At 43.4% G+C, this 27,793-nt stretch overlaps 1 protein-coding gene across 11 annotated transcripts in view; it reads left to right on the top strand.

The window, feature by feature from the left end:
• LOC106605391 (regulating synaptic membrane exocytosis protein 2) overlaps nucleotides 1-27,793 on the top strand; it is a 152,306-nt gene that overhangs the window by 111,850 nt on the left and 12,663 nt on the right. For 9 of the 11 annotated variants that reach the window (XM_082975405.1, XM_082975398.1, XM_082975404.1 and 6 more), the window contains 2 exons: nucleotides 4,907-5,070; nucleotides 12,907-13,157. The exons of 1 other annotated variant lie outside the window; for it this stretch is intronic. In XM_082975405.1, the coding sequence (XP_082831531.1) occupies nucleotides 4,907-5,070; nucleotides 12,907-13,157 (415 nt within the window). The remainder of the gene's footprint in view (nucleotides 1-4,906; nucleotides 5,071-12,906; nucleotides 13,158-27,793) is intronic. One more of the 11 variants, XM_082975401.1, reaches the window with a different exon arrangement.

Raw genomic sequence — 27,793 nt, forward strand, 5'->3', positions numbered from 1 at the left:
CTCCTCTGGACACAGAGGAGCTTTTAATATACAATCTCTTTCTTTGCAGATGATTCGAATTTGTTTTAACATCAAGTCTTGGTTCACCAACTTGCTGTAAAAAAATTAAGAAAGATATCCCTTTCCCATTTCTTGTTTATGCCAAATGATTTTGATTAGCTTACATTTTGGCTTTACAGACCTGAACTAATGGATAAACAGTATGTTCTAAACTGGGAGAACAATTTACTATCGCTCAAGATTATTTGGTTATATAACCTAGTATTTCTCTGTGTCCTCCTCCTAGAACATTGGCCGTAATGAACGTGAATGAGCTGCTCTTTGGCTAACAATTGTTTTAGGACGAACAGATCTCCTTAAAAAGCCAAGGAAACGTTGAAAGCGGAGATTTTGGCCACATGAAAGTTTGTTCTATTGTCCTTTATCTTATAATTTTCTAAGTAATACTTTGATAAATTCCTTCCCCACAAGACTATAAACCTTGCAATAGACTATTTAAAATACACTGCTCAAAAAAATAAAGGGAACACTTAAACAACACAATGTAACTCCAAGTCAATCACACTTCTGTGAAATCAAACTGTCCACTTAGGAAGCAACACTGATTGACAATACATTTCACATGCTGTTGTGCAAATGGAATAGATTATAGGCAATTAGCAAGACACCCCCAATAAAGGAGTGGTTCTGCAGGTGGGGACCACAGACCACTTCTCAGTTCCTATGCTTCCTGGCTGATGTTTTGGTCACTTGTGAATGCTGGCGGTGCTTTCACTCTAGTGGTAGCATGAGTCTACAACCCACACAAGTGGCTCAGGTAGTGCAGCTCATCCAGGATGGCACATCAATGCGAGCTGTGGCAAGAAGGTTTGCTGTGTCTGTCAGCGTAGTGTCCAGAGCATGGAGGCGCTACCAGGAGACAGGCCAGTACCACAGGAGACCGTGGAGGAGGCCGTAGGAGGGCAACAACCCAGCAGCAGGACCGCTACCTCCGCCTTTGTGCAAGGAGGAGCAGGAGAAGCACTGCCAGAGCCCTGCAAAATGACCTCCAGCAGGCCACAAATGTGCATGTGTCTGCTCAAACGGTCAGAAACAGACTCCATGAGGGTGGTATGAGGGCCCGATGTCCACAGGTGGGGGTTGTGCTTACAGCCCAACACCCTGCAGGACGTTTGGCATTTGCCAGAGAACACCAAGATTGGCAAATTCGCCACTGGCGCCCTGTGCTCTTCACAGATGAAAGCAGGTTCACACTGAGCACGTGACAGACGTGACAGAGTCTGGAGACGCCGTGGAGAACGTTCTGCTGCCTGCAACATCCTCCAGCATGACCGGTTTGGCGGTGGGTCAGTCATGGTATGGGGTGGCATTTCTTTGGGGGGGCCGCACACCCCTCCATGTGCTCGCCAGAGGTAGCCTGACTGCCATTAGGTACCGAGATGAGATCCTCAGACCCCTTGTGAGACCATATGCTGGTGCGGTTGGCCCTGGGTTCCTCCTAATGCAAGACAATGCTAGACCTCATGTGGCTGGAGTGTGTCAGCAGTTCCTGCAAGAGGAAGGAATTGATGCTATGGACTGGCCCGCTCGTTCCCCAGACCTGAATCCAATTGAGCACATCTGGGACATCATGTCTCGCTCCATCCACCAACGCCACGTTGCACCACAGACTGTCCAGGAGTTGGCGGATGCTTTAGTCCAGGTCTGGGAGGAGATCCCTCAGGAGACCATCCGCCACCTCATCAGGAGCATGCCAGGCGTTGCAGGGAGGTCATACAGGCACGTGGAGGCCACACACACTACTGAGCCTCATTTTTACTTGTTTTAATGACATTACATCAAAGTTGGATCAGCCTGTAGTGTGGTTTTCCACTTTAACCTCTATGGGCTAGGTGGGACGCAAGCGTCCCACCCGTGGTGCACTCCATCAACAGCAGGTGCATTTCAAGAGCGGCAAATTTGAATCCAAATAAATGTCAAAATTCACATTTTTCAAACATACCACTATTTTACACCCTTTGAAAGATAAACATCTCCTTAATCTAACCACGTTTTACGATTTCAAAAAGGTTTTACGGCGAAAGCATAAATTTAGAGTATGTTAGGACAGTACATTTACAAGAGTTGTGTGTAATGTTTTGTCAATTCAAAGACAGGGTCACCAAAACCATAAAACCAGCTAAAATGATGCACTAACCTTTTACAATCTCCATCAGATGACACTCCTAGGACATTATGTTAGACAATGCATGCATTTTTAGTTCTATCAAGTTCATATTTATATCCAAAAACAGCGTTTTACTATGGCATTGATGTTGAGGAAATCGTTTCCCTCCAATAACCGGCAGTCAAGTCAGCACCACAAATTAAATAATTAAAATTAGAAAACATTGGTAAAATATTATATTGTCATTTAAAGAATTATAGATTTACATCTCTTGAACGCAATCAACTTGCCAGATTTAAAAATAACCTTACTGGGAAATCACACTTTGCAATAATCTGAGCACTGCGCCCAGAAAAATACGCGTTGCGATACAGACTAGACGTCATGTTGGGGAGATCTAAAATCGAAAATACTATGTAAATAATCCATTACCTTTGATTCTCTTCATCAGATGTCACTTCCAGGTATCACAGGTCCATAACGAATGTAGTTTTGTTCAAAAAAGCTCATAATTTATGTCCAAAAATCTCTGTCTTGTTAGCACATGATCTAAGCCCGCCGGACTTCACTTCATGAACGAGGGGAAAAAATATATTTACGTTCGTTCAAACATGTCAAACGTTGTATAGCATAAATCATTAGGGCCTTTTTTAACCAGAACATGAATAATATTCAAGGTGGACGAATGCATTCTCTTTTATAACGTATTGGAACGAGGGTACCCAACATGAACTTGCGCGCCAGGTGTCTAATGGGCCATCATCGTTCCATGGCTCTTGTTCGGTCAGATCTTCCTCCAGAAGACTCAAAACACTTTGTAAAGGCTGGTGACATCTAGTGGAAGCAATAGGAAGTGCCAAAATATTCCTCAGCCCCTGTGTTTTTCAATGGCATAGGTTTAAAGGTAATACAACACATCAGGTATCCACTTCCTGTCAGAAAATGTCTCAGGGTTTTGCCTGCCAAATGAGTTCTGTTATACTCACAGACACCATTCAAATAGTTTTAGAAACTTTAGAGTGTTTTCTATCCATATATAATAAGTATATGCATATTCTAGTTACTGGGTAGGATTAGTAACCAGATTAAATCGGGTACATTTTTTTATCCAGCCGTGCAAATACTGCCCCCTAGCCCCAACAGGTTAATTTTGAGTGTGACTCCAAATCCAGACCTCCATGGGTTGATAAATTGGATTTCCATTGATTATTTTTGTGTGATTTTGTTGTCAGCACATTCAACTATGTAAAGAAAAAACTATTTCATAAGATTATTTATTTCATTCAGATCTAGGATGTGTTGTTTAAGTGTTCCCTTTATTTCTTTTAGCAGTATAGTTTATTATCTACATCACACACACTGAGTGTCCAAAACATTATGACCACCATGACATAGCCTGACCAGATTAATCCAGGTGAAAGCTATGATGCCTTATGTAGGTGGCAGGTACCCTAGCGGTTAAGGTAGCTAAGAGGTTGGGCAAGAAAGGTTGCTGGTTCAAATCCCCGAGTTAACTAGGTGAAAAATCTGTCGAAGTTCTCTTGAGCAAGGCACTTAACCCTAAGTGCTCCTGTAAGTGGCTCTGGATAAGAGGGTTTGCTAAATGGAAAAATGTCACTTGTCAAATCCACTTCCATCAGTGTAGATGAAGGGGAGTAGACAGGTTAAAGAAGGACTTTAAAGCCTTGAGATAATTGAGACATGGATTGTGTATGTGTGCCATTCAGAGGGTGAATGGGTAAGAAAAAAGATTGAAGCGCCTTTGAGCGGGGTATGGTGCCAGGTGCACAGGAGGTTGGTGGCACCTTAATTGGGGAGGACGGGCTCGTGGTAATGGCTGGAGCGGGAATCCGTGGACTGGTATCAAATACATCAAACACATGGTTTCCATTTGCTCCGTTCCAGCCATTATGAGCCGTCCTCCCCTCAGTAGCCTCCACTGGGTTTTTCACGCTCAATCGTTTCCCGTGTGTATCAAGAATGGTCCACCACCCAAAGGAGAAGCATTGGAGTCAACATGAGCTAGCATAAAGAGCTTTTTTTGTCTTAAGGGCAGTGTTGTATTTTGAGACAGGCTTGAATAAGCTAAGTAGCCAATAGGCATCATTAGTCTGATTCTCTGTAGTAATGTAGAATAATAATGCATTTTATTTTGCAAAGTGGTTTCTTGCATCAAACAACCCAACAACATTTTCAGTCACCTCCTTGTCTGAGTGGATAAAGGTCAAGCCCTGCATGTTTTTTTTTTGTTTTATTTGTTTAATCTCATGTAATGTAGCCTACATTGAACACCACACATTGGTTGCTACTGTAGACTGAATGATGTAACAGCTCTTTCCATGTTAAAATGTTATGGGATGCATTTTCTATTTTTTTTTTAATGCTAGGTCACTCTGGTTGGCCTGCATTATGATCAAATAGCCATAGTAGCCGACTTGATCACTGTCAACTAACTTAAAGCGGGTACAGCCTCAGTGTTCACAGTAAACGCGCGCTTGAAGTTGCACAGAATTTTCACAACATTCAAGTTTGCGCTCAGCAGACCTGAAATTTGCTCAGGTTGTTCTGAGGGTTAAAGGGCAGGTGCAACTCAATAATTAGGAAGGTGTCCTTAATGTTCTTTATAATCAGTGTATATAGGGGGAAAAACTCATCAAGGGACAAAATAATTACCACAAAGTAGTATTTTCAAGTCTATTTTTAGTCGTATGCTGAGTGGTGTGTGTTTCTCCTTTACAGAGGAGGGATGGTCATCGAGGTTTAGACAACATGTCAGCCAAGTCTTCGGACAGTGATGTAAGCGACGTGTCCGCTGTGTCGAGAACCAGTAGTGCCTCTCGGTTCAGCAGCACGAGCTACATGTCTGTCCAGTCAGAACGGCCGCGGGGAAAGCAGAAGATCAGGTAGGAAGCAGCAACACACCAAGGGGAGACAGAAGCCCTAGATCTAATACCTGTGTCTTGCCAGGGATGGGCAAACCCCAAAGGCCGTGAAGCTTTCTTGCAACTAAAGTTGCCAAGTACAGACATTTTCCACAATGAAAAGAGTTTTCACTTGGTTTCTTAACTTTAGGGGGAAATACACAGCTAGCATTGTGCTATTTCCCACCGTCCAGTGAGTTCAGGTTTGGCTCTGCCTAGGTGAAAATAGAGCTAAATGTTTGAACTCTACTGCTTCAGGTTGGGGTTTGCCCGTAACTGGTAACTCATACTGGTGTGAAACCATGTAGTATGCTGTATGGGTTGTCTCGTGTTGAAACATAACTGAAACAGATATGCATGTATCGTTTTTTTGCTTTTAGTTCATTTTAGTTTTGCTGTTTTATGTTTGTTACATTTTGTCTCATTGTTGACCTTATTTCTGCAGTTTGGTTTCATATACCTTTCTTTAATTTCCTTTCTGCTTTGCATGCGCCGCGTTTGCGCTTCTGTCACGTCCTCATCTATTCCGAATCAAGGAACCAATCACGGGAAGGGGATGAACATTTGGGGGAGGTGCTGGAGGAAGAGGAAGTTGGGCGAGAGGTGGGGGGGGGAGAGGGGGGTACACATAGAGGGCAGGGTAAACAGAGGGAGGAGGAGGAGGCTAAAGAGGAAGGAGGTCAGAGGAGGACCACTGTAGTCACACAGAAGTCACAGGAGGAGATGGATGAAGAGGAAATGCTGCGGAGGAGGTTCTCAGAGACTGACCTCAGGTAACTAGTTAACTAGTTCATCAGTCTGACCTCAATCCAACCTCCGGTCAAACCTAACCTGACCTCAATCTAACCTCAATCCAACCTCCGGTCAAACCTAACCTGACCTCAATCTAACCTCAATCCAACCTCTGGTCAAACCTAACCTGACCTCACTCTAACCTCAATCCAATCTCAGGTCAAACCTAACCTGACCTCACTCTAACCTAAATCCAATCTCAGGTCAAACCTAACCTGACCTCAATCTAACCTCAATCCAACCTCAGGTCAAACCTAACCTGACATCACTCTAACCTAAATCCAATCTCAGGTCAAACCTAACCTGACCTCAATCTAATCTCAATCCAACCTCAGTCAGGTCAAACTTTACCAGTCTACCCTCAATCTAACATGAATCTAACATCAATCCATTATTATGTGCAATGCCAGTTATCATGTTCCCATAATGTTTTACATGATACTTTTATATTACAGACATGACAGTTGTTTCATTTCAACAGGGAGGATAGTCATCATAAGAGGCTGTAAAAGTATGTCAAGATTAAAACAAATTGATTTGGAACCCTGTGAGTTCTTCTCAGCAGCAGGCTAACAGATTAGTTTAGCTGTCTAATAAGATGTAATCAGTGTTACATTGCATTCACAGTGGGAACTAAGAGCTTCTTACACATAGACTCTATTTTTAGTCTGGTTTTGAAAAAACACATCAAGCTAAAATGCTCAGATCTTATTAAGTAAAGTGTTACCGATGTGGACAGACAATCAGGCCACTCAAAGTTATGGTACACTAGGCTGTAGTCAGTCAGTTGCTAAATCACTTGTTGTCTGTCTGTACCTCTGTGTTGGGTCAGTATGATGTCCTTTTCCTTGCCTGGGCCTGGCTCTATGTGCTTGTAAACTCAGCTGACCCTGACTCTGACCCCCTAACCCTATAACCCAGTCCACAACTACTCAACTCTCTTCAATCCTGGCTGTTAATGCTTTCAGCTGCTCTCTTTGTAATCTGTACAGTACCTCGTACGATCACTGAAAACCCATAAGGTTGATGGTAATAGTAATGTTCTGGGTAGAGGTACAGTAAAAGCCTGTGTTGCCCCTTCAAACTAGTACTCCAGTGAAACAGCATCAGAGAGCATGGATTGGATAATGAGTCTTTTTGTGAATGAAAAGCAGATGGATGGAGAGATGGAGAGCACAGGGTTCTGATGAAGTGTTTTTCCTCATGCTGCTGTGTACCTTTCTTTTACTCCGTTATTGTGTGCTCCAAGGTAATGCTTTCAACCAGCCTTATTATGGAGATCTTAACAGGGATGCTGAGACAGAACAGTTCTGCTACACAATACAGGATCACAGACAGACAGACAGACAGACAGGCAGGCAGGCAGGCAGGCAGGCAGGCAGGCAGGCAGACAGACAGACAGACAGGCAGACAGGCAGGCAGGCAGGCAGGCAGGCAGGCAGGCAGGCAGGCAGACAGACAGACAGACAGACAGACAGACAGACAGACAGACAGACAGACAGACAGACAGACAGGCAGACAGACAGACAGACAGACAGACAGACAGACAGACAGACAGACAGACAGACAGACAGACAGACAGACAGACAGACAGACAGGAGCACTATTTGAGTGGCTTTTCCGCTCGATTGGCTTAACAATTTGATATATAAGAGGTGAGATGAACAAGGCTAACTAGAGTACTACATGGGCAGTTTTCTAATAGAACGAATGAACATTTGGCAATACAAGGGCAGTGAATAGAAACCCAAACCTCTTCAATAACCCAATAAGCATAGTGAATAGCTACAGTGGTCGTCGATTGCTCAGGGACATGCATGACAGCCATTATTGTCAGTTTTTCCTTTGAGGGTTTTATGCTGGGAAACGGTTATTGCGTTCATAGTCTTCACAATCCAATCTCAAGATCAGTGTTTCACGTCTCCTCTCAGTTCAGTTGATGTGTTAGTGATTTACAGCAAGGAGATAAAGAACCTTTTTACCACACGCATGTAATCACATGATAATAGGGATAAATCAATGGACATGTTTATTTCATGTAAAGTGTATAATACAACACAAGCTCTTCTGTCATACGCTTTGCACCAATGCACGCGCGCACTCTCTCACACACACACACACACACACACACACACACACACACACACACACACACACACACACACACACACACACACACACACACACACACACACACACACACACACACACACACACACACACACACACCTCCCACACACACCTCCTTCTTCTCCATTTAATCCATTATTGTTACCTGGGTAACTGCTCATTCTTGTGAGTTTAAGTAAAGACTAATACATTGAAGGACAAATCTGTCTTTAACAATAGAGGTAGAGTTGCACCCCCTCAAAGACGTATAAACAACTCTACACTTAAACTCAAGGGAAGCTGTACAGAGAAAGATGAAACAAGGCATATCTCAGTATATCCTGTTCTTATTCCCCAGTCACTCAACGTTGAGACTCAGCCATTTATCTGTGTGTCTGTGGCTCATGTAGATAGGAGGAGAGGAGTATGCACGCAAACTCTCTGACCGGGAGCACGGTTTCCATAGAAACCAATTATTTCTGCATCACCTCAGTTTTAGCGCCGCTCTTTCTGCAAGATTATCTAGATCACACAGTAGAGGCTGCTGAGGAGGGGAGAGGGGAGAAAGACAAGGTTATCTAGATCCCACAGTAGAGGCTGCTGAGGAGGGGAGAGGGGAGAAAGACAAGGTTATCTAGATCCCACAGTAGAGGCTGCTGAGGAGGGGAGAGGGGAGAAAGACAAGGTTATCTAGATCCCACAGTAGAGGCTGCTGAGGAGGGGAGAGGGGAGAAAGACAAGATTGTCTAGATCCCACAGTAGAGGCTGCTGAGGAGGGGAGAGGGGAGAAAGATAAGGTCTGTTTTTCCTGAGATGACCATATCTGACATTCATCATTCATCATTCGGTTGTCAAGGTGCCTGTCAGTCGCTGTCAGTTCAGTGACTGAAGTTATTTACAGTTAGCTTGAATTAGTATTAATCATTTGAAAAGCTGTTTTGAGGAAAAAATTATCCTTTCAATCATATTTTTCAACTTCAGTTCAAGCATTTTCATGCTTTTGTTGAAGTATTTTAGTCTAAATCAAAAATGTGCGGAGGCTGTGCTATTTTTACCTAAGAACAGACCTACACTGAACGTGCATTAAAATGCTGCTCAGCGCCTCGGATAGGAGCCAACCAGACTAAATCCTGTTGGCCCGTGAACACACAGAAATACTTGTGCAGCTCTTGTTTTAGCTGAGGGAACATCTTGGCCTAGATGAAAATAAAACACACAGCAACAATCTGCATGACAAGGAAGGAACACAGTGTTGGTTTGTTCAGTTAGCTGGGGATGAAACCAGTCCCTCCAGTCTCTGGAGAGGCTCAGTGTTCCAAGCTGCTCTCTTTGAGGCAAGCTTTAGTTCTCATAGACCATCACCTGAACTAAGGACTCAGATAAACTGCAGCAATGTATAGCCTTGTTGGAGATCTGTCTATCTGGGAAGTAGGATGAAGCCAGGCAATAGAAATGCTGCTTACATAATCATATCGATGGGATCAATACAGGAATCATATTGATCCATATTGATCTCACATTAATATTTGACTATCTATTAGAGCAGCCCACAACTTCACTGTTGTCATTTTGTGTCAGTAGGTTAAACAACACCACCACGGTGGAGATAAAAAGCATAGGTGAAAATGCCAAAGAAAACCCACTGTGTTTGTTGGCCTTGAAGTCACTTCTTCATCAAAGGTTCCGATGTGCTTTTTTGGAGACTAATACATAATCCTCTATGTAATCCACGACAGAGCAGCTCTCACTAACACTACTTACTCTCATAAACAATGGGCTTTATGAGGTGTGCTTGTAATTTACATCTACCCTATTTAACATCCTTACCCTCCTGTAGTGAGACTGTAGGCAGTGCCAACCATGACCATGCAAAACAACATAGGGTGGCAAAGTTAAAGAAGGCTGTTTTCCAGTAGAACATTCCAGATTTTCATTTTGTAGAGAAGATTTTCCTCTGATATAGTTTTAGCTAGTTACAACAAGTCTTCTATTGCATCAGGAAACTCCTACATTCATTCTCCTACATTCGCAAACGAATGAATAATACAAATTCGGAGAGGAGCTGACAGCCTAGGAAGCTTGGATAAATGCTCTGTCATCTCTGCTGAGTTCATGGGAGGAGTAGAGAGAGAATATTGTAGGCTAGATTTCATTCACCTCCATCTCTGACTGGCGATTGAGCTCAATAGAAGCACTTTTCGCTGGTACCGTACTGCATTCAGACTGAGATGAACGGGGTTAGGCCAGGGAACTTTGTCAGTATCATAACAGCAGCTATATTGCGAAATGCTTTCTCTCCTTTCTCTCTCTCTCTTTCTCCGTTCTCCGTCATTCTCTCTCTCTCTGTCTCTCTCAATTCAATTCAATTTCAATTTAAGGGGCTTTATTGGCATGGGAAACACATGTTTACATTGCCAAAGCAAATTAAATAGATAATAAACAAAAGTGAAATAAACAATACAAAATTTACAGTAAAGATAACACTTACAAAAGTTCCAAAAGACATTTCAAGTGTCATATTATGTCTATATACACTGTGGTAATGATGTGCAAATAGTTAAACCCACTCTCTCTCTCTCTCTCTCTCTCTCTCCTCTCTCCTCTCTCCTTCTCTCTCTCTCTCTCTCTCTCTCTCTCTCTCTCTCTCTCTCTCTCTCTCTCTCGTGCTCTTAATAAGCTCATGAGTGTGCAGAGACAGTGATCGCTTACTTCTCACTTGCATACCCCTCTCTCCCTCAGAACACTGAGCTAATACAGTGGGCTTATAGGCTGATTGATTTCTGAGGAGCTTTATGTCTTACATATGTAGTGCTGGTTGATAGAAACTCATAGTTAAACAGAGTAATCCATAGTTGGTGAATTGTAGCATGTATTATAGATTATTTTTGTAAATAACTAATGTTAGCTAAATGATATGAGGTTAAAATAGTCATTTAGATGTACAGTATTCACTGTGCCTCTTTCAGTTCAGTATCTATAGCCGATTTGGACGAACCCAGTGGACGTGTTCAGTTCATACAGAAGCAGAAACATCCCTTCACTGAGTGAGGATACATGAGCCCTACATAATCACCTTAAGAGCAATTAAGGGAAGTAGCCTATGTAACAGCTTCAAACTGAATAGAGCACTAACGCCACAGACGTGAATGGTAGAGACGGGAGAGGAAGAGAGGAGCCTAATTGAAATAATTGAAGAAGTAATTGTCAAAGGGCATTGATTTTTCTTAAGTTTGACCCTATTGACTCTTCTTAAAATCATCTGGATGAGACAATTGCGTGTTTTAGGTCAGCCTCAGTTTTAGACGACTCCTGTCCTCGGGCGGCTCTTTACCACGTATTTATACTCATTTATACTCAATAGGACTTGAAACCCATGGTACAGGATACTGAAACCCATGGTAAAGGATATCATTTGTCTCTCAAACTTGAAATCTAGCACTGTGAGCCAAAATGAGACCATTTTGACACCTATTTCCTTTCAAGCAGAATATATATTTTGGGGGGGTGAATAATTTCTCAGCAGCATTGAAATTAAGTCTTCCACGAATTGTAAGCGTGCTCATGAATCAGGGTCAAACTTCACATCTTCTCCTTGATCACTTGAATCCTGAGGAGAATAAATAAGAACAGATTGCCAGTCATAATGAATAGCTCATCTGAAGCTGGGGATAAAAGGTAGAAAGACTAGAATTTAGAGCTTTAGAATTGAGATGTCTAATTTCTTAAAAAGGTGAAGGCTCTTCTGTTGTTCAAACAATATGACTGTTTCATTTTAGATGGTTGAAGGAGGAACAAGGTGTCACAGGCTTTTACTGTACCTTTCTGCATGTTAGTTGAATTCACTTTTCATTTTTTACTGTTTTGTATATGTACTCATTTTACAATGATCACAAAAGCAGTAAAACAGCCATATTAATGCATCAATCAACCAGCTACCCATCCAGTGCATGACCCATCTGTGGGAAGTTCAGGCCAGAGAACCTTGAGCCCTGTCCCTAAACCTATTCCCTAAGTCCTAGACTACTGTAGCTGAATCCTGTCCTTGTCTCCTCTCGTCCCCTGTCTCCTCCCCGGTCTCATTATCTCGTCTCCCCTGTCTCCTTGTCTCCTCTTCTCTCCTCCTCTGTCTCCTCTTCTCTCCTCCTCTGTCTCCTCTTCTCTCCTCTTCTCTCCTCCTCTGTCTCCTCTTCTCTCCTCCCCTGTCTCCTCTTCTCTCCTCCTCTGTCTCCTCGTCTCCTCTGTCTCCTCTTCTCTCCTCCTCTGTCTCCTCTTCTCTCCTCCTCTGTCTCCTCTTCGCTCCTCCTCTGTCTCCTCTTCTCTCCTCCTCTGTCTCCTCTTCTCTCCTCCCCTGTCTCCACCCCTGTCTCCTCTTCTCTCCTCCCCTGTCTCCTCTTCTCTCCTCCTCTGTCTCCTCTTCTCTCCTCCCCTGTCTCCTCTTCTCTCCTCCTCTGTCTCCTCGTCTCCTCTGTCTCCTCTTCTCTCCTCCTCTGTCTCCTCTTCTCTCCTCCTCTGTCTCCTCTTCGCTCCTCCTCTGTCTCCTCTTCTCTCCTCCTCTGTCTCCTCTTCTCTCCTCCCCTGTCTCCACCCCTGTCTCCTCTTCTCTCCTCCCCTGTCTCCTCTTCTCTCCTCCTCTGTCTCCTCTTCTCTCCTCCCCTGTCTCCTCTTCTCTCCTCCTCTGTCTCCTCTTCTCTCCTCCCCTGTCTCCTCTTCTCTCCTCCCCTGTCTCCTCTTCTCTCCTCCCATGTCTCCTCTTCTCTCCTCCTCTGTCTTCTCTTCTCTCCTCCCCTGTCTCCACCCCTGTCTCCTCTCCCTCTTCTCTTCCTCTCCTACCTCCTCTCCTCTACCTCCTCTTCCTCTCCCTCTCCTCTATCCTGTCTGTCCTGGCCTGCCCCTGTCATGGTGGTGTGTGGCTGACAGTGACTTTACGTCCAAAATGAAAAACAGGCAGTTGGGCACGTCGTCAGGGAGTATGAACATGACCAAGAGCACAAGCATCGGTGGAGACATGTGTAACTTGGAGAAGACGGACGGCAGCCAATCGGACACGGGCGTGGGCATGGTAGGCGGGGACGAGGATAAGAAGAGACGCTCCAGTATTGGTGCCAAAATGGCAGCAGTGGTTGGCCTCTCGCGGAAAAGCAGGAGTACCTCTCAGCTCAGCCAAACAGGTAGGCGTGCCTGAGTCACTTGGGATATGTATCCCTCTGTCCTTCCCTCTGTTCTCTGATGTACTGTACTACGACACTGTCTGTGTATCATGTCTTTCTGCTCCTCTCTCTCTTTCAATGAATGTCATATGATACCTCAGTTCTTTCCTTTTCCTCCAGTTTGCACATCTTTCTGTCTGCAGGAGTTCTGGAACCAGAGCTGGAAGGATGTCTAGGATGACATGGATGTGTTTTATCCTCATCACTTCTCTCTTCCTCCTAGATGATGACAATCCTACTGTAGAGACATTTCCCTTCCTTTCTTGAAACCCTTTGTTATGATTCTTTTTATTTGCAGGAACAGAATTGTACAAGGAAACAACATGCAGACCATCGCAATGGATTGTTAATGATGTGTACGTGATGTTCAAATAATGGTTCCTTTTCTTGTTTTTCGAAACTGTGGTTTTGCAGTTACATTTATGTTTAACATGGCAGAGAGGTGGCTTCAGTTACATATGTTCTTTTTCTGTTCTCAGTCATGTTTTCAAGATACTCTACTCTTAAGGGCCTCCGTATCATGTAGCACTCTGGGTCTATTCATAGACTGACTGGTGGAGACGCAGCCGGTGGGAGAGAAACGTTTTACATTTGATTTCATTTGTGTCACAATGTTTGTCATGAATACTCGAAGGAGAACCTCTTCTCATAGGTGTATCAGAACAGTATGAGCTGATTATCATTGGATCGAGAGAGAGCGAGAGAAAGCAATAGAGAGCAAGAGAGAAAACGAGAGCGAGGGAGAGAGCGAGATAATGATGAAAACAGTCAAACCACCTAGCAAAGTGAGGCTAGAGAGTAACACATTGTCGTAGCCTCTCAATTAAAAAACTAGGCCAATTGAATGTACTCCTTCTGAAGGAAAGGACTGGTAAAGACCATTATTGCAGTGATTTACACCAATGGATGACCTGAAAATGTTAATCATCATAAGTTATTTTCATAACACGTTCCTCAGTTAATATCACACAAAGCAAAGCCCGTGAATATAATGTTGGTTCTTTTTACATGGACTTCTATTGTTATTTTGAGAGAGTGGAACTTGAATGCAACAATAAAAAGTGCTGCAGGTGGGTGGATGGGTTGGTTGTCTTGGTCACGAGTTGTTCCTGATTGAGGTCTGGTCCATCTGTAGGAAAGTCAGCTTCAATCATACCCAAGGTCCTGAGAGGTGACGCTCTGCTGTCTCAAGGAGTCATTTGTTCACACCTTAAATGGCCTTTTTTTGTCATCAAAATCTGTGTCCCAAATAGTGCCCCATACACTATATGCTGGTCAAAAGTAGTGCACGATGGAGGGAGTAGGGTGCCATTTGGGACGCAGCCCAGGTCTGGGATGATTATGGTCAATGATCACTCCTCCCTTCTTCATCAGTCGTGTCCACTGAGGGTTGAACATAAAGGGAGGTGGGGAATGAGTGTGTGTGTGTGCGTGCGTGTGTATATGTGTGTCACTCACGTGACGCTGCCTTACCCCTCCAACCCATGATTTGACAGGCACATGGCATGGGCCCCAGTCTTATATCTTTGTAGTTTTAATCATTCCTACTGATTGCCCAGCAGCACATCATTCTGTCATGGTTGCACCACAGCCCTGTCAGTAAAACCTCTCTCCTCCTTCGCCCCTTTTTGACTCGTGACTGAAGTGAGCTTCTGAAGTTCTTTGAGTGACTGACTTTGTCGGGATATGGACAATATCCCTGATAGGGTCTCTAGATAGCGCATCGTCATGTCTTTATCTGTTCACTTGTCTCTTCTCATTTCTAACCCCATCCATGATGTGGTTGTATAATACATTAGTTGGCTATAGTGTCTCAATGGTTATTTGGCAAGTGCACAACTTCTCTGGAAATTAATGAACACCTGCAAAAGTTATATTTGTATTTCTATCAAAAATAATATTATATAAAAACATAAAAGCGACATGCAACAATTTCAACGATTCTACTGAGTTACAGTTCATATAAGGAAATCAGTCATCTGAAATAAATTCATTAGGCCCTAATCTATGGATTCCATATGACTGGGCAGGGGCACAGCCATGGGTGGGCCTGGGAGGGCATAGTACCACTCATTTGGGAGCCAGGCCCACCTACTGGGGAGCCAGGCCCAGCCATTCAGAATTAGTTCCATACAAAATACTTTATTACAGTCAGAAATACTCCTCAGTTTCATCAGCTGCCTGGTCGCTGGTCTCAGACAATCCCGTAGGTGAAGAAGCCAGATGTGGAGGCCCAGGGCTGGCGTGGTTACACGTGGTCTGCGGTTGTGAGGCCGGGTGGACGTACTGCCAAATTCTCTAAAACAACGTTGGAGGCGGCTTATGGTAGAGAAATTAACATTCAATTCTCTGGCAACAGCTCTGGTGGACATTCCTGCAGTCAGCATTGCCAATTGCACGCTCCCTCAAAACTTGAGATATCTGTGGCATTGTGTTGTGTGACAAAACTGTACATTTTAGAGTGCCCAGCAAAAGGTGCACCTGGGTACTGATCATGCTGTTTAATCAGCTTCTTGATATGCCACACCTGTCAGGTGGATGGATTGTCTTGGCAAAGGAGAATTGCTCACTAACAGGGATGGAGACAAATTTGTGCACAAAATTTGAGAGAAATAAGCTTTTACTATTTTTTATTTCAGGTCACTTTACATGTTGCATTTATGTTTTTGTTCAGTATATATATACAGTGAGGGAAAAAAGTATTTGATCCCCTGCTGATTTTGTACATTTGCCCACTGACAAAGAAATTATCAGTCTATAATTTTAATGGTAGGTTTATTTGAACAGTGAGAGACAGAATAACAACAAAAAATACAGAAAAACGCATGTCAAAAATGTTAGAAATTGATTTGCATTTTAATGAGTGAAATAAGTATTTGACCCCCTCTCAATCAGAAAGATTTCTGGCTCCAAGGTGTCTTTTATACAGGTAACAAACTGAGATTAGGAGCACTCCCTTTAAGAGTGTGCTCCTAATCTCAGTTTGTTACCTGTATAAAAGACACCTGTCCACAGAAGCAATCAATCAATCAGATTCCAAACTCTCCACAATGGCCAAGACCAAAGAGCTCTCCAAGGATGTCAGGGACAAGATTGTAGACCTACACAAGGCTGTAATGGGTTACAAGACCATCGCCAAGCAGTTTGGTGAGAAGGTGACAACAGTTGGTGCGATTATTCACAAATGGAAGAAACACAAAGAACTGTCAATCTCCCTTGGCCTGGGGCTCCATGCAAGATCTCACCTCGTGGAGTTGCAATGATCATGAGAACGGTGAGGAATCAGCCCAGAACTACACGGGAGGATCTTGTCAATGATCTCAAGGCAGCTGGGACCACAGTCACCAAGAAAACAATTGGTAACACACTACGCCGTGAAGGACTGAAATCCTGCAGCGCCCGCAAGGTCCCCCTGCTCAAGAAAGCACATATACATGCCCGTCTGAAGTTTGCCAATGAACATCTGAATGATTCAGAGGACAACTGGGTGAAAGTGTTGTGGTCAGATGAGACCAAAATGGAGCTCTTTGGCATCAACTCAACTCGCTGTTTGGAGGAGGAATGCTGCCTATGACCCCAAGAACACCATCCCCACCGTCAAACATGGAGGTGGAAACATTATGCTTTGGGGGTGTTTTTCTGCTAAGGGGACAGGACAACTTCACCGCATCAAAGGGACGATGGACGGGGCCATGTACCGTCAAATCTTGGGTGAGAACCTCCTTCCCTCAGCCAGGGCATTGAAAATGGGTCGTGTATGGGTATTCCAGCATGACAATGACCCAAAACACACAGCCAAGGCGACAAAGGAGTGGCTCAAGAAGAAGCACATGAATGTCCTGGAGTGGCCTAGCCAGTCTCCAGACCTTAATCCCATAGAAAATCTGTGGAGGGAGCTGAAGGTTCGAGTTGCCAAACGTCAGCCTCAAAACCTTAATGACTTGCAGAAGATCTGCAAAGAGGAGTGGGACAAAATCCCTCCTGAGATGTGTGCAAACCTGGTGGCCAACTACAAGAAATGTCTGACCTCTGTGATTGCCAACAAGGGTTTTGCCACCAAGTAGTAAGTCATGTTTTGCAGAGGGGTCAAATACTTATTTCCCTCATTAAAATGCAAATCATTTTATAACATTTTTGACATGTGTTTTTCTGGATTTTTTTGTTGTTATTCTGTCTCTCACTGTTCAAATAAACCTACCATTAAAATTATAGACTGGTAATTTCTTTGTCAGTGGGCAAACGTAGAAAATCAGCAGGGGATCAAAAAAAATTCCCTCACTGTATATACAGTTCAAGTCAGAAGTTTACATCCACCTTAGCCAAATACATTTAAACTCAGTTTTTCACAATTCCTGACAATCCTAGTAAAAATCCCCTGTCTTAGGTCAGTTAAGATAACCACTTTATTTTAAGAATGTGAAATGTCAGAATAATAGTAGAGAGAATGATTTATTTCAGCTTTAATTTCTTTCATCACATTCCCAGTGGGTCAGAAGTTTACATACACTCAATTAGTATTTGGTAGCATTGCCTTTAAATTGTTTAACTTGGGTCAAATGTTTCAGGTAGCCTTCCACAAGCTTCCCACAATAAGTTGGTGAATTTTGGCCCATTCCTCCTGACAGAGCTGGTGTATCTGAGTCAGGTTTGTAGGCCTCCTTGCTCGCACACACTTTTTCAGTTCTGCCCACAAATTTCCCATGGGATTGAGGTCAGGGATTTGTGATGGCCACTCCAATACCTTGACTTTGTTGTCCTTAAGCCATTTTGCCACAACTTTGGAAGTATGCTTGGGGTCATTGTCCATTTGGAAGACCCATTTGCGACCAAGCTTTAACTTCCTGACTGATGTCTTGAGATGTTGCTTCAATATATCCACATCATTTTCCTGCCTCATGATGCCATCTATTTAGTGAAGTGCACCAGTCCCTCCTGCAACAAAGCACCCCCACAACTTGATGCTGCCACCCCCATGCTTCACGGATGGGATGGTGTTCTTTGGCTTGCAAGCCTCCCCCGCTTTCCTCCAAACATAAAGATGGTCATTATGGCCAAACAGTTCTATTTTTATTTCATCAGACCAGAGGACATTTCTCCAAAAAGTATGATCTTTGTCCCCATGTGCAGTTGCAAACCATAGTCTGGCTTTTTTATGGCGGTTTTAGAGCAGTGACATCTTCCTTGCTGAGCGGCCTTTCAGGTTATGTCGATATAGGACTCGTTTTACTGTGGATATAGATACTTTTGTACCTGTTTCCTCCAGCATCTTCACAAGATCCTTTGCTGTTTTTCTGGGATTGATTTGCACTTTTCGCACTAAAGTACGTTAATCTCTAGGAGACAGAACGCGTCTCCTTCCTGAGCGGTATGACGGCTGCGTGGTCCCATGGTGTTTATACTTGCGTACTATTGTTTGTACAGATGAACGTGGTACCTTCAGGCGTTTGGAAATTGCTCCCAAGGATGAACCAGACCTGTGGAGGTCTACAATTTTTTTTCTGAGGTTTTGGCTGATTTCTTTTGATTTTCCCATGATGTCAAGCGAAGAGGCACTGGGTTTGAAGGTAGGCCTTGAAATATATCCACAGGTACACCTCCAATTGACTCAAATGATGTCAATTAGCCTATTAGAAGCTTCTAATTCCATGACATCATTTTCTAGAATTTTCCAAGTTGTTTAAAGGCACAGTCAATGTGTATGTAAACTTCTGACCCACTGCAATTGTGATACAGTGAATTATAAGTGAAATAATCTGTCTGTAAACAATTGTTGGAAAAATGACTTGTCTCATGCACAAAGTAGATGTCCTAAACGACTTGCCAAAACTATAGTTTGTTAACAAGAAATTTGTGGAGTGGTTTAAAAACAAGTTTTAATGACTCCAACCTGAGTGTATGTAAACGTCTGACTTCAACTGTGTGTATATATATATATCTATATCTATATTATCATGTTTTCCTACAAGTCAGGCAGGCCTGTCCATGTCAAGATCTTGCTGAAAAATACACACACACACACGCACTTCCCCTTTCAGCTCGAATCTTAAGAGCATATCAATATTTCACTCAATGCTTTTAGGTGCATCAGCATGAGTATGTCCGTGTGTCCGTCTCTCAAATCTTTGTCTTGGTTCTGAACCAACCAATGGATTGAGATTCAGCCATGTGGTCCCCCTGCGATGCACTCTCTCTCTTTGGCCTACTTTGTTGTTGCTTTACCCAGAGGCACTGGCCGCTGACTTCAGGGGCGCATTCAAAGGATGGAAGCCATGTGGAGGGATAGGAGCAGTTTGGCCTCACAGAGGTTTGTCTGACTGACAGACAGACATACAGGGGTTGTTCCCAAGTGGGCATCAACAGGTCACGTGCAACACACACACACACACACACACACACACACACACACACACACACACACACACACACACACACACACACACACACACACACACACACACACACACACACACACACACACACACACACTTTGTTCCTTTCATTCTTTTATCTTAGAAGATGGTATTTGTTCTTACTTAAAATAGCTCCGTGTAACAGATATAAAGTTCTCACGTGTTGATCAATAGATATTTCTGCAGAATGGACTGTCTTACTGTAGCAGGCATGTAATGTATTATCCTTGTTATTCGCTATTCTGCCGTGTTAATTCAAGGTTACCATAAGGTTGAGGTATCATATCATATGAACATGTTGGTGTAATTAATCATGTTGTGATAGCTGCTTCATAGGGCTGAGGTTTTTCTGTGTGTGTATGTGCGTGCGCTTGTGTTTGTGTGCGTGCGCTTGTGTGTGTGTGTGCACATGTGGGCGTGGCGTTACTCATGACCAAGCTGAAACACAGAGTTGATTTATAACGTTCGATTGTTTCACACCTCGTTCAGCAGTCTGGTAATTACACTCTAGCCTCGGTGGAGAAGACTCTAAATCCCTATACCTCCTCCTCCCCAAATCTGCTTCAGCAGAAAAAAAACACACTTTAGTGCCTCAAATTCTGCAAGCCATTGGAAAATTGTTGCTGTGTCTATTGCCTTATGCAGTGTTTCAAATGTACCGATATTGTAACTAATAAAATGTGATATGTTCAAATAGGACAGGTAGGGTAATAAACATGATCTCCTAAACTTAACCAATCTGTCATATTTACTATCTCAGCATCTTTCTAGGCAAGTTGTCATAAAACGTGCTGATAAAGATAGTGTCGGCAGTTACAGAATTGCATTGCCATCTTGTGATCTCAACGACACTTGATTAATATGCATTCTGGCCCAGAAACATCTGCATCTTGCTATTGTACTTTCTTCAGGTCATGTGTGAGAGCAACATTTCAAGATTATGTTATAATGCTGTTGTTTTATGCAACAGAATATAAGGTTCTTATAACTCTATTGTGTCTGTGTGAACTGAAAGTGGGCCTCTGGGAGATTTAACACTGACAGGAGATTTACGATGTCTTTGGGTGATACCGCATTCCAAAGCATGAGTTAATGTTTTTGTACTGGGGTACCAGGGGGAGATGGCTCCAGTATGGATTTGTGGGGCCAGGCCCTGAGGACAGTTTTTACAGCAGATGCTGTCAGCCGTGAATTATATGTATCTTTCATACAAATCTTAACCTTGTGACCCATTCCATACATTTGTTGTTTGTCATGTAGACTGAAGGAGGATGGACTTTGCTATAAAATACTGTGGCTCAAACCAGCTGGTTGAGTTCTCAGTGATCACCTCCAGAGGTGATTACTGACCAGCTCCATTACTGCACTAATTAAATAATAAAGTTTGATTGTTTTGAAGAAATCCAAAAGTCTCTCCTTTTGATTACAATAATTCCACCACACAGGTCAGACTGCAAGGCATGTATGATTGACCTAGTCATTATTGTCTTGCAGCACAAATAGTAGTATTGTCCCAAGCCCTCCCTGGGTTGTCTCTCTATGCTGTTCTGTTAACACTCTGAGTCCTGATAAAGTCTGTCTGGGAAGTAGCAGAGTCTTTCTCCAGTCTGAACTTACTGATGGCTCACTTGGTGTTCAGGCAGAGCTGCCATGCCAGAGATGTTATATCTAATTCTGTTGGAAAAGCATTAGAGAGAAAGAGACACACAGAAGTAGTCCAATATGCATTGTGTACATACCAGCCTCACCACTTATAGATTGGAATGTAGATATGGTGCTCTACTGTCCCTCAACTAAGTGTCTGTTCTAGGCTGTAAAATAGCTGAACTTTGAGCTTCTAGAGTCCAGAGGAGGGTAATTCATCTTCTCCTAATCTGGGCTCCAGTCTCTCACACACACGCGCACACACACACACACACACACACACACACACACACACACACACACACACACACACACACACACACACACACACACACACACACACACACACACACACACACACACACACACACACACACACACAGACACACAGACACACACACACACACCACCCCCTTTTAGAGCTGGTTCCTAATTCATCTCAGAGGAGGCCAGACACATAGTGTTGGATGATGCATGGAGCACCACTGCTCCCAGGTAGCCTACACTACACTGAGGCTGCCGCTATAACGACTGCTGCTATAACGACTGCCGCTATAACGACTGCTGCTATAACGACTGCTGCTATAACGACTGCTCCTATAACGACTGCTGCTATAACGACTGCTGCTATAATGACTGCTGCTATAACGACTGCTGCTATAACGACTGCTCCTATAACGACTGCTGCTATAACGACTGCTCCTATAACGACTGCTGCTATCACGACTGCTGCTATAACGACTGCTGCTATAACGACTGCTCCTATAACGACTGCTGCTATAACGACTGCTACTATAACGACTGCTGCTATAACGACTGCTGCTATAACGACTGCTGCTATAACGACTGCTCCTATAACGACTGCCCATAACGACTGCTGCTATAACGACTGCTGCTATAACGACTGCTGCTATAACAACTGCTGCGATAACGACTGCTGCTATAACGACTGCTATAACGCTACCTCGTGCTCTCTCTTTCTCCCTCTCTCTCTCTCTCTCTCTCTCTCTCTCTCACTCATCACAAATGTGGGGCTCTGGTTAGTACTGAATTATCTGTAGGACAGTACATCTGCAATGACCTAGCTGGAGTTTATATTCACTCTGAAACTTTTCACTTTTACTAATCACACTTCACAATTTCATTGTGAATTGTGGACTGATATCTGATGTGGTTCACAGACACTGACTGGAGAATGCATTTTTTTCCAGTTGGAGAGGGGCTTGTCAAGCAATGAGGAAAGAACCACAGTGACAACTGTTACTAACCCAAGGAGACAGAGCAATTTGAGTCAAACCTTTACTTTTATGGCACTGGACTTAAAGGAAAGATTCACCAATTTTGAATGTTGTATCGTAGTTGTGCATCTCTGAGTGATCTATCGATTCCCGGGGTCATTGAAGGTTTTCATGTCATGTGATGCAAAACGCGTCATACCGGCTGTATTTCTGCCTGCTTGAACGGTGAATATTTCGGATATATGAAAACATGAAATGACCCCAGGAATCGATAGAACATCAGTCAGAGATGCACAAATACAATATAAGACTCAAAATGGGTGAATCTTTCCTTTAACTTGTCTTATATGTTAACTCTATCTTATTCTCATCGTTCTGAGTCTGCAGTTTTGCATTTCTACAAAGGATTTCTCAAACGAAAGGTTTGTATTAGGATCAATGTTGATGTACCGAACATCTTTCAGAGTGATTATTCACAAGGCAGTGAATGTCTTATTGATATTGCTTTTGAATGAATAACTTGTTGTCTAATGGCACATGGTACAACAGGTGCTCCATGTGCTTTGCGTTGTCCATGATGTTAACTGATGTCCTTGTTTTGCCTTTTCTGTCACAAATACATGATGGCTTTTGTTTCGAATTCAATAAAAACCAAGTTAGACACGATAATGTAGCCATAGTTACAGAAAAACAGGACGGCCAAACAAGCTGTTTTGAGCATGCAGAGCAGGACACGTGTGAGTGAGCTGACTGGGAGACCTGTCTTTTGGCACACGTCTGTCCCATGTGCCTGTCCATGCCTACCGAATCAACGTGGCCACTTTTATTATGTGTTTTTGTCTCGATCATGTTCTTCCGTCAGTACATTACAGTACATGTCTTCTTGTTTAAGTGGTACTACTTAACACTCTTTGTGGTTGGCGTGATGACTCTGTTGATTGGAGTTATGGTGCTGGCAACACCAGGGGTCATGTTCACCGTGTAGGGAACACTAGCAAAACGTTGCAAAATGAAAACAAACTGTTCTCAGTATTGGACAGACAGTGCCTCTCCATTTTGGACTGTTGTGTTTTTGGGTATTCTGGCATGGGTACATATAATGTTTGATGTACAAGTAACTGCCAAATGAAACGGAAACGCCAACATAAAGTGTCTGAATAGGGAGAATGGGGGTGTGCTTGGCCCTCCTTTTCCTGTAGTCCACGATTATCTTAATAGGGCATTGGGCCACCATGAGCCAGAACATCACCTATCACCTCTACTCATTTGGTTTTTTGTTGATGGTGGTGGAAAGCACCGTCTTAGCAGCCACTTACAAACCCTTAACCAACAATACAGTTAAGAAAAAATAAGTGATACCGTATTTACTAAATAAACTGAAGTAAACAATAAATAAATAAAAATAAAAATGAAAAAAAGAGGAAAATAGAAAAATAAATAATTAAAGTGCAACAATAAAATAACAGTAACGAGGCTATATACAGGGGTACCTGTACAGAGGTAGCTGAGGTAGCTCACCTCAGATTAGACAAAGAGTTTTTCTTCAATGAGTCAGAGGGGAGGGATTTACTATAGACACCCGACCAGGCCCAGATCCCCGTCATTCGCTGGAGAAGGACACTGAGATTTCGCGGAAAAAGATCAGGGTGCCTTGTGATGATCAGGCGACGAGTGGCTAATTGCCTTTGCCTTCTGTCCTGCTAGCTAACATTCAATCGCTGGACAACAAATGGGATGAACTGAAAGCACGTATATCCTACCAACGGGACTTTTAAAACTGTAATATCTTATGTTTTACCGAGTCGTGGCTGAACGACGACATTAAGAACATACAGCTGGCGGGTTATACACTCTGTTGGCAGGATAGAACAGCAGCCTCTGGTAAGACACGGGCGGGGGCCTTTGCATATATGTAAACAACAGCTGGTGCACGATATCTAAGGACGTTTCGAGGTTTTGCTCACCTAAGGTAGAGTATCTCATAGACTGGGTAACCATTTGGTTAACTGTTCAGCAGTCTCATGGCTTGTGGGTAGAAGCTGTTAAGAAGCCGTTTGGACCTATACTTGGTTCTCCAGTACCGCTTGCTGTGCGGTAGCAGAGAGAACCGTCTATGACTAGGGTGGCTGGAGTCTTTGTCAATTTTTAGGGCCTTCCTCTGACACCGCCTGGTATAGAGGTGCTGGATGGCAGGAAGCTTGGCCCAAGTGATGTACTGGGCCGTACGCACTACCTCCTCTCCTGAGGTGGAATAGGCGTTGTCGTGCCCTCTTCACGACTGTCTTGGTGTGTTTGGACCATGACAGTTTGTTGGTGATGTGGACAACCTGCTCCACTACAGCCCTGTCGATGAGAATGGGGTGTGCTCGGCCCTCCTTTTCCTGTAGTCTACGATCGTCTACTTTGTCTTGATCACGTTGAGGGAGAAGTTATTATCCTGGCACCACGTTGCCAGGTCTCTGACCTCCTCCCTATAGGCTGTCCCATCGTTGTCGGTGATCAGGCCTACCACTGTTGTCTGAAAACTTAATGATGGTGTTGGAGTCATGCTTGGCTATGCAGTCATGGGTGAACAGGGAGTACAGGAGGGGACTAAGCACACACCCCTAAGGGGCCCCAGTGTTGAGGATTAGCGTGGCAGATGTGTTGTTATCTACCCTTACCACCTGGGGGCAGCCCATCAGGAAGTCCAGGATCCAGTTGTGATGAGGTTTGAGGGCACTATGGTGTTGAACGCTGAGCTGAAGTCAATGAATAGCATTCTCACGTAGGTGTTTATTTTGTCCAGGTGGGAAAGTGCAGTGTAGAGTGCAATAGAGATTGCGTCATCTGTGCATCTGTTGGGGCGGTATGCAAATTGGAGTTGGTCTAGGGTTTCTGGGATAATGGTGTTGATGTGAGCCATGATCAGCCTTTCAAAGCACTTCATGACTACAGACGTGAGTGCTATGGTTGGTAATCATTTAGGCAGGTTACCTTAGTGTTCTTGGGCACAGGGACTATGGTGGTCTGCTTGAAACATGTAGGTATTACAGACTCGGTCAGGGAGAGGTTGAAAATGTCGGTGAAGACACTTGCCAGTTGGTCCGTGCATGATCCAGTGAAGAACAAATTCTTATTTTCAGTGATAGCCTAGGAACAGTCGGTATCCAATCAACCATATCCAATCAAATGAATTTACCACAGGTGGACTCCAATCAAGTTGTAGAAACATCTCAAGGATGATCAATGGAAATAGGATGCACCTGAGCTCAATTTTGAGTCTCATAGCAAAGGGTCCGAATACCTTTTATTTTTAATACATTTGCAAAATTTCTAAAAACCTGTTTTCGCTTTGTCATTATGGGGTATTGTGTGTAGATTACAGAATATTTGTATTTATTTATTACATTTTAGAATAAGGCTGTAACGTAACAAAATGTAGAAAAAGTAAAGGGGTCTGAATACTTTCCAACTGCATTGAATGTATCCCTTATTTACTCAAGTGTTCCCATTATTTTGGCAGTTACCTGTTCGTGTTATTGTTAACTAGAAGTTGCTCTGGATAAAGGTGTCTGCTAAATGACTATTAAAATAATGACTAGTAAGGTTTTCCCCTGTTGCCTCACTCGCTCCCTAAGCTGTGTGGTCTTTTTCGGTTTCTTTCTGCTGTTGACTGTGTTGCCATTTGTTAATAGGTCACCTCATTACAACATCCAGGTTACCTTTATAGTGCACGATTTTTCACCAGGGCCCATAGCTCTGGTCAAAACTACTGCACTACATAGGGAATAGGGTGCCATTGAATCATAGAAAAGGGATGATCCATCCATCAAGCAGCTTTTCCATTGGCCAATCAGCTTACATAGCATAACACTGTTGTTTGTTTGATAAACATCTCATCCACTGACAGCCTGTTAGTCTGTCAGCCTGTTAGTCTCACGCCCCTTCCCCTAGCATATGGCTCCCGTGTCACCAAGTCAGCTCCTCTCCGACCACAGACTGACTGACTGCCCACAGGCATTCAACTCAGCTGTGCTAAACATATACTTCCCCTATCACTCACTCACTCACCACGGTTTTAACCATTACTAAAGATATGTTCTGTTTCTGTTCTCGTCTGCTTGACTGTCCTCCCACTCTGTGTTCCAATGTGTAATAATACTGTTTTTCAATGAGGAAGAGCTATGAGCAATCTGTCAAAATGTATTATTTGATGCCTATATCCTCTTAGTCACCAACAGTTGGGCTTTTGAATGTCCTATTCATTCTGGGAAGTGTTCCTGTTTTCTTTTTAACTAGTATTTTGTTTAATGATGACATATCCATGATATTGCCTTCACAGGCCACATGTCACTCAAACAAAACAGTTTGTTTTCATTGGTATGATGTATGATATTTTGCATCATAACACTACTGATGTATATGTATACTCTATGAGAGAGTGGAACGTGAAACGTGATTGCAAGTTGTATTATAGATGATTATCTTGACTCTGAAAGCCATCCCATGGTTGTCATAAGATCTCTCTCACTCTGATTCTCTCGTTTTCTCTCTCACCATCTCTCCCTCTCTGTCTGTCAGTGTATTCACACCACTGAGTACAGGTAGTCACTGTGCTGCTGCTGTCTCTATACAGCTCAGTGTGTTCCTACTTCACCTTACCTTGTGTGTCCACCTCCACACGTCACACTTTCTTCACAAACTGATGAAGGTGTGAACTACATACTGTAGGCTCTGTGTGTGTGCGTGCGTGTGCGTGCGTGTGTTTGTGTGTGTGTGTGTGTGCGTGCGTAACGGGTGGTTTGTTGAAAACACTTGTGTGACCTTGCCTGAGACCTGAAGGATTACATTGGTTCCTGGAAACAACGCGTAGGGCTAATGTGTGTTAATGACTAGGGCTCAATGTCAGTGTTAATGTAGCTTTGACAAGTATCCAAACCATAACTCTCTTTTACACTCTCTTCTTCCCAGATATCTGCCTCTTTTGGTTTCCTTGGCGTCAGTGGACTTTCCATCCTGTAGTTCCTCTGACTGTTACTGTACAGTTTGCCTGACTAACTGACTGACCTCTGTGAAATGGAATGAGCTGTTGGATCAAACTGAGATACTGATGTCTCTCATCTTCATACCTTGGCTTCCCCCCCACCCTATATGTATGTCATGTGATCTAATCTGATGTGATTTGAAACAATACAATATGACATAATATCATTATGATTAGTCTTCAAATCCGTTCTCCCTTATGAAGCTAATTGTGGTTTCCGTTTGTGGTCACCAGGATGACCTGAATCAGTCCTGTAGTGTTGGTGTGGCAGATGGCAGG

Source organism: Salmo salar, chromosome 05, assembly GCF_965601325.2.
Source record: "Salmo salar chromosome 05, fSalSal1, whole genome shotgun sequence".
Taxonomy (NCBI): domain Eukaryota; kingdom Metazoa; phylum Chordata; class Actinopteri; order Salmoniformes; family Salmonidae; genus Salmo; species Salmo salar.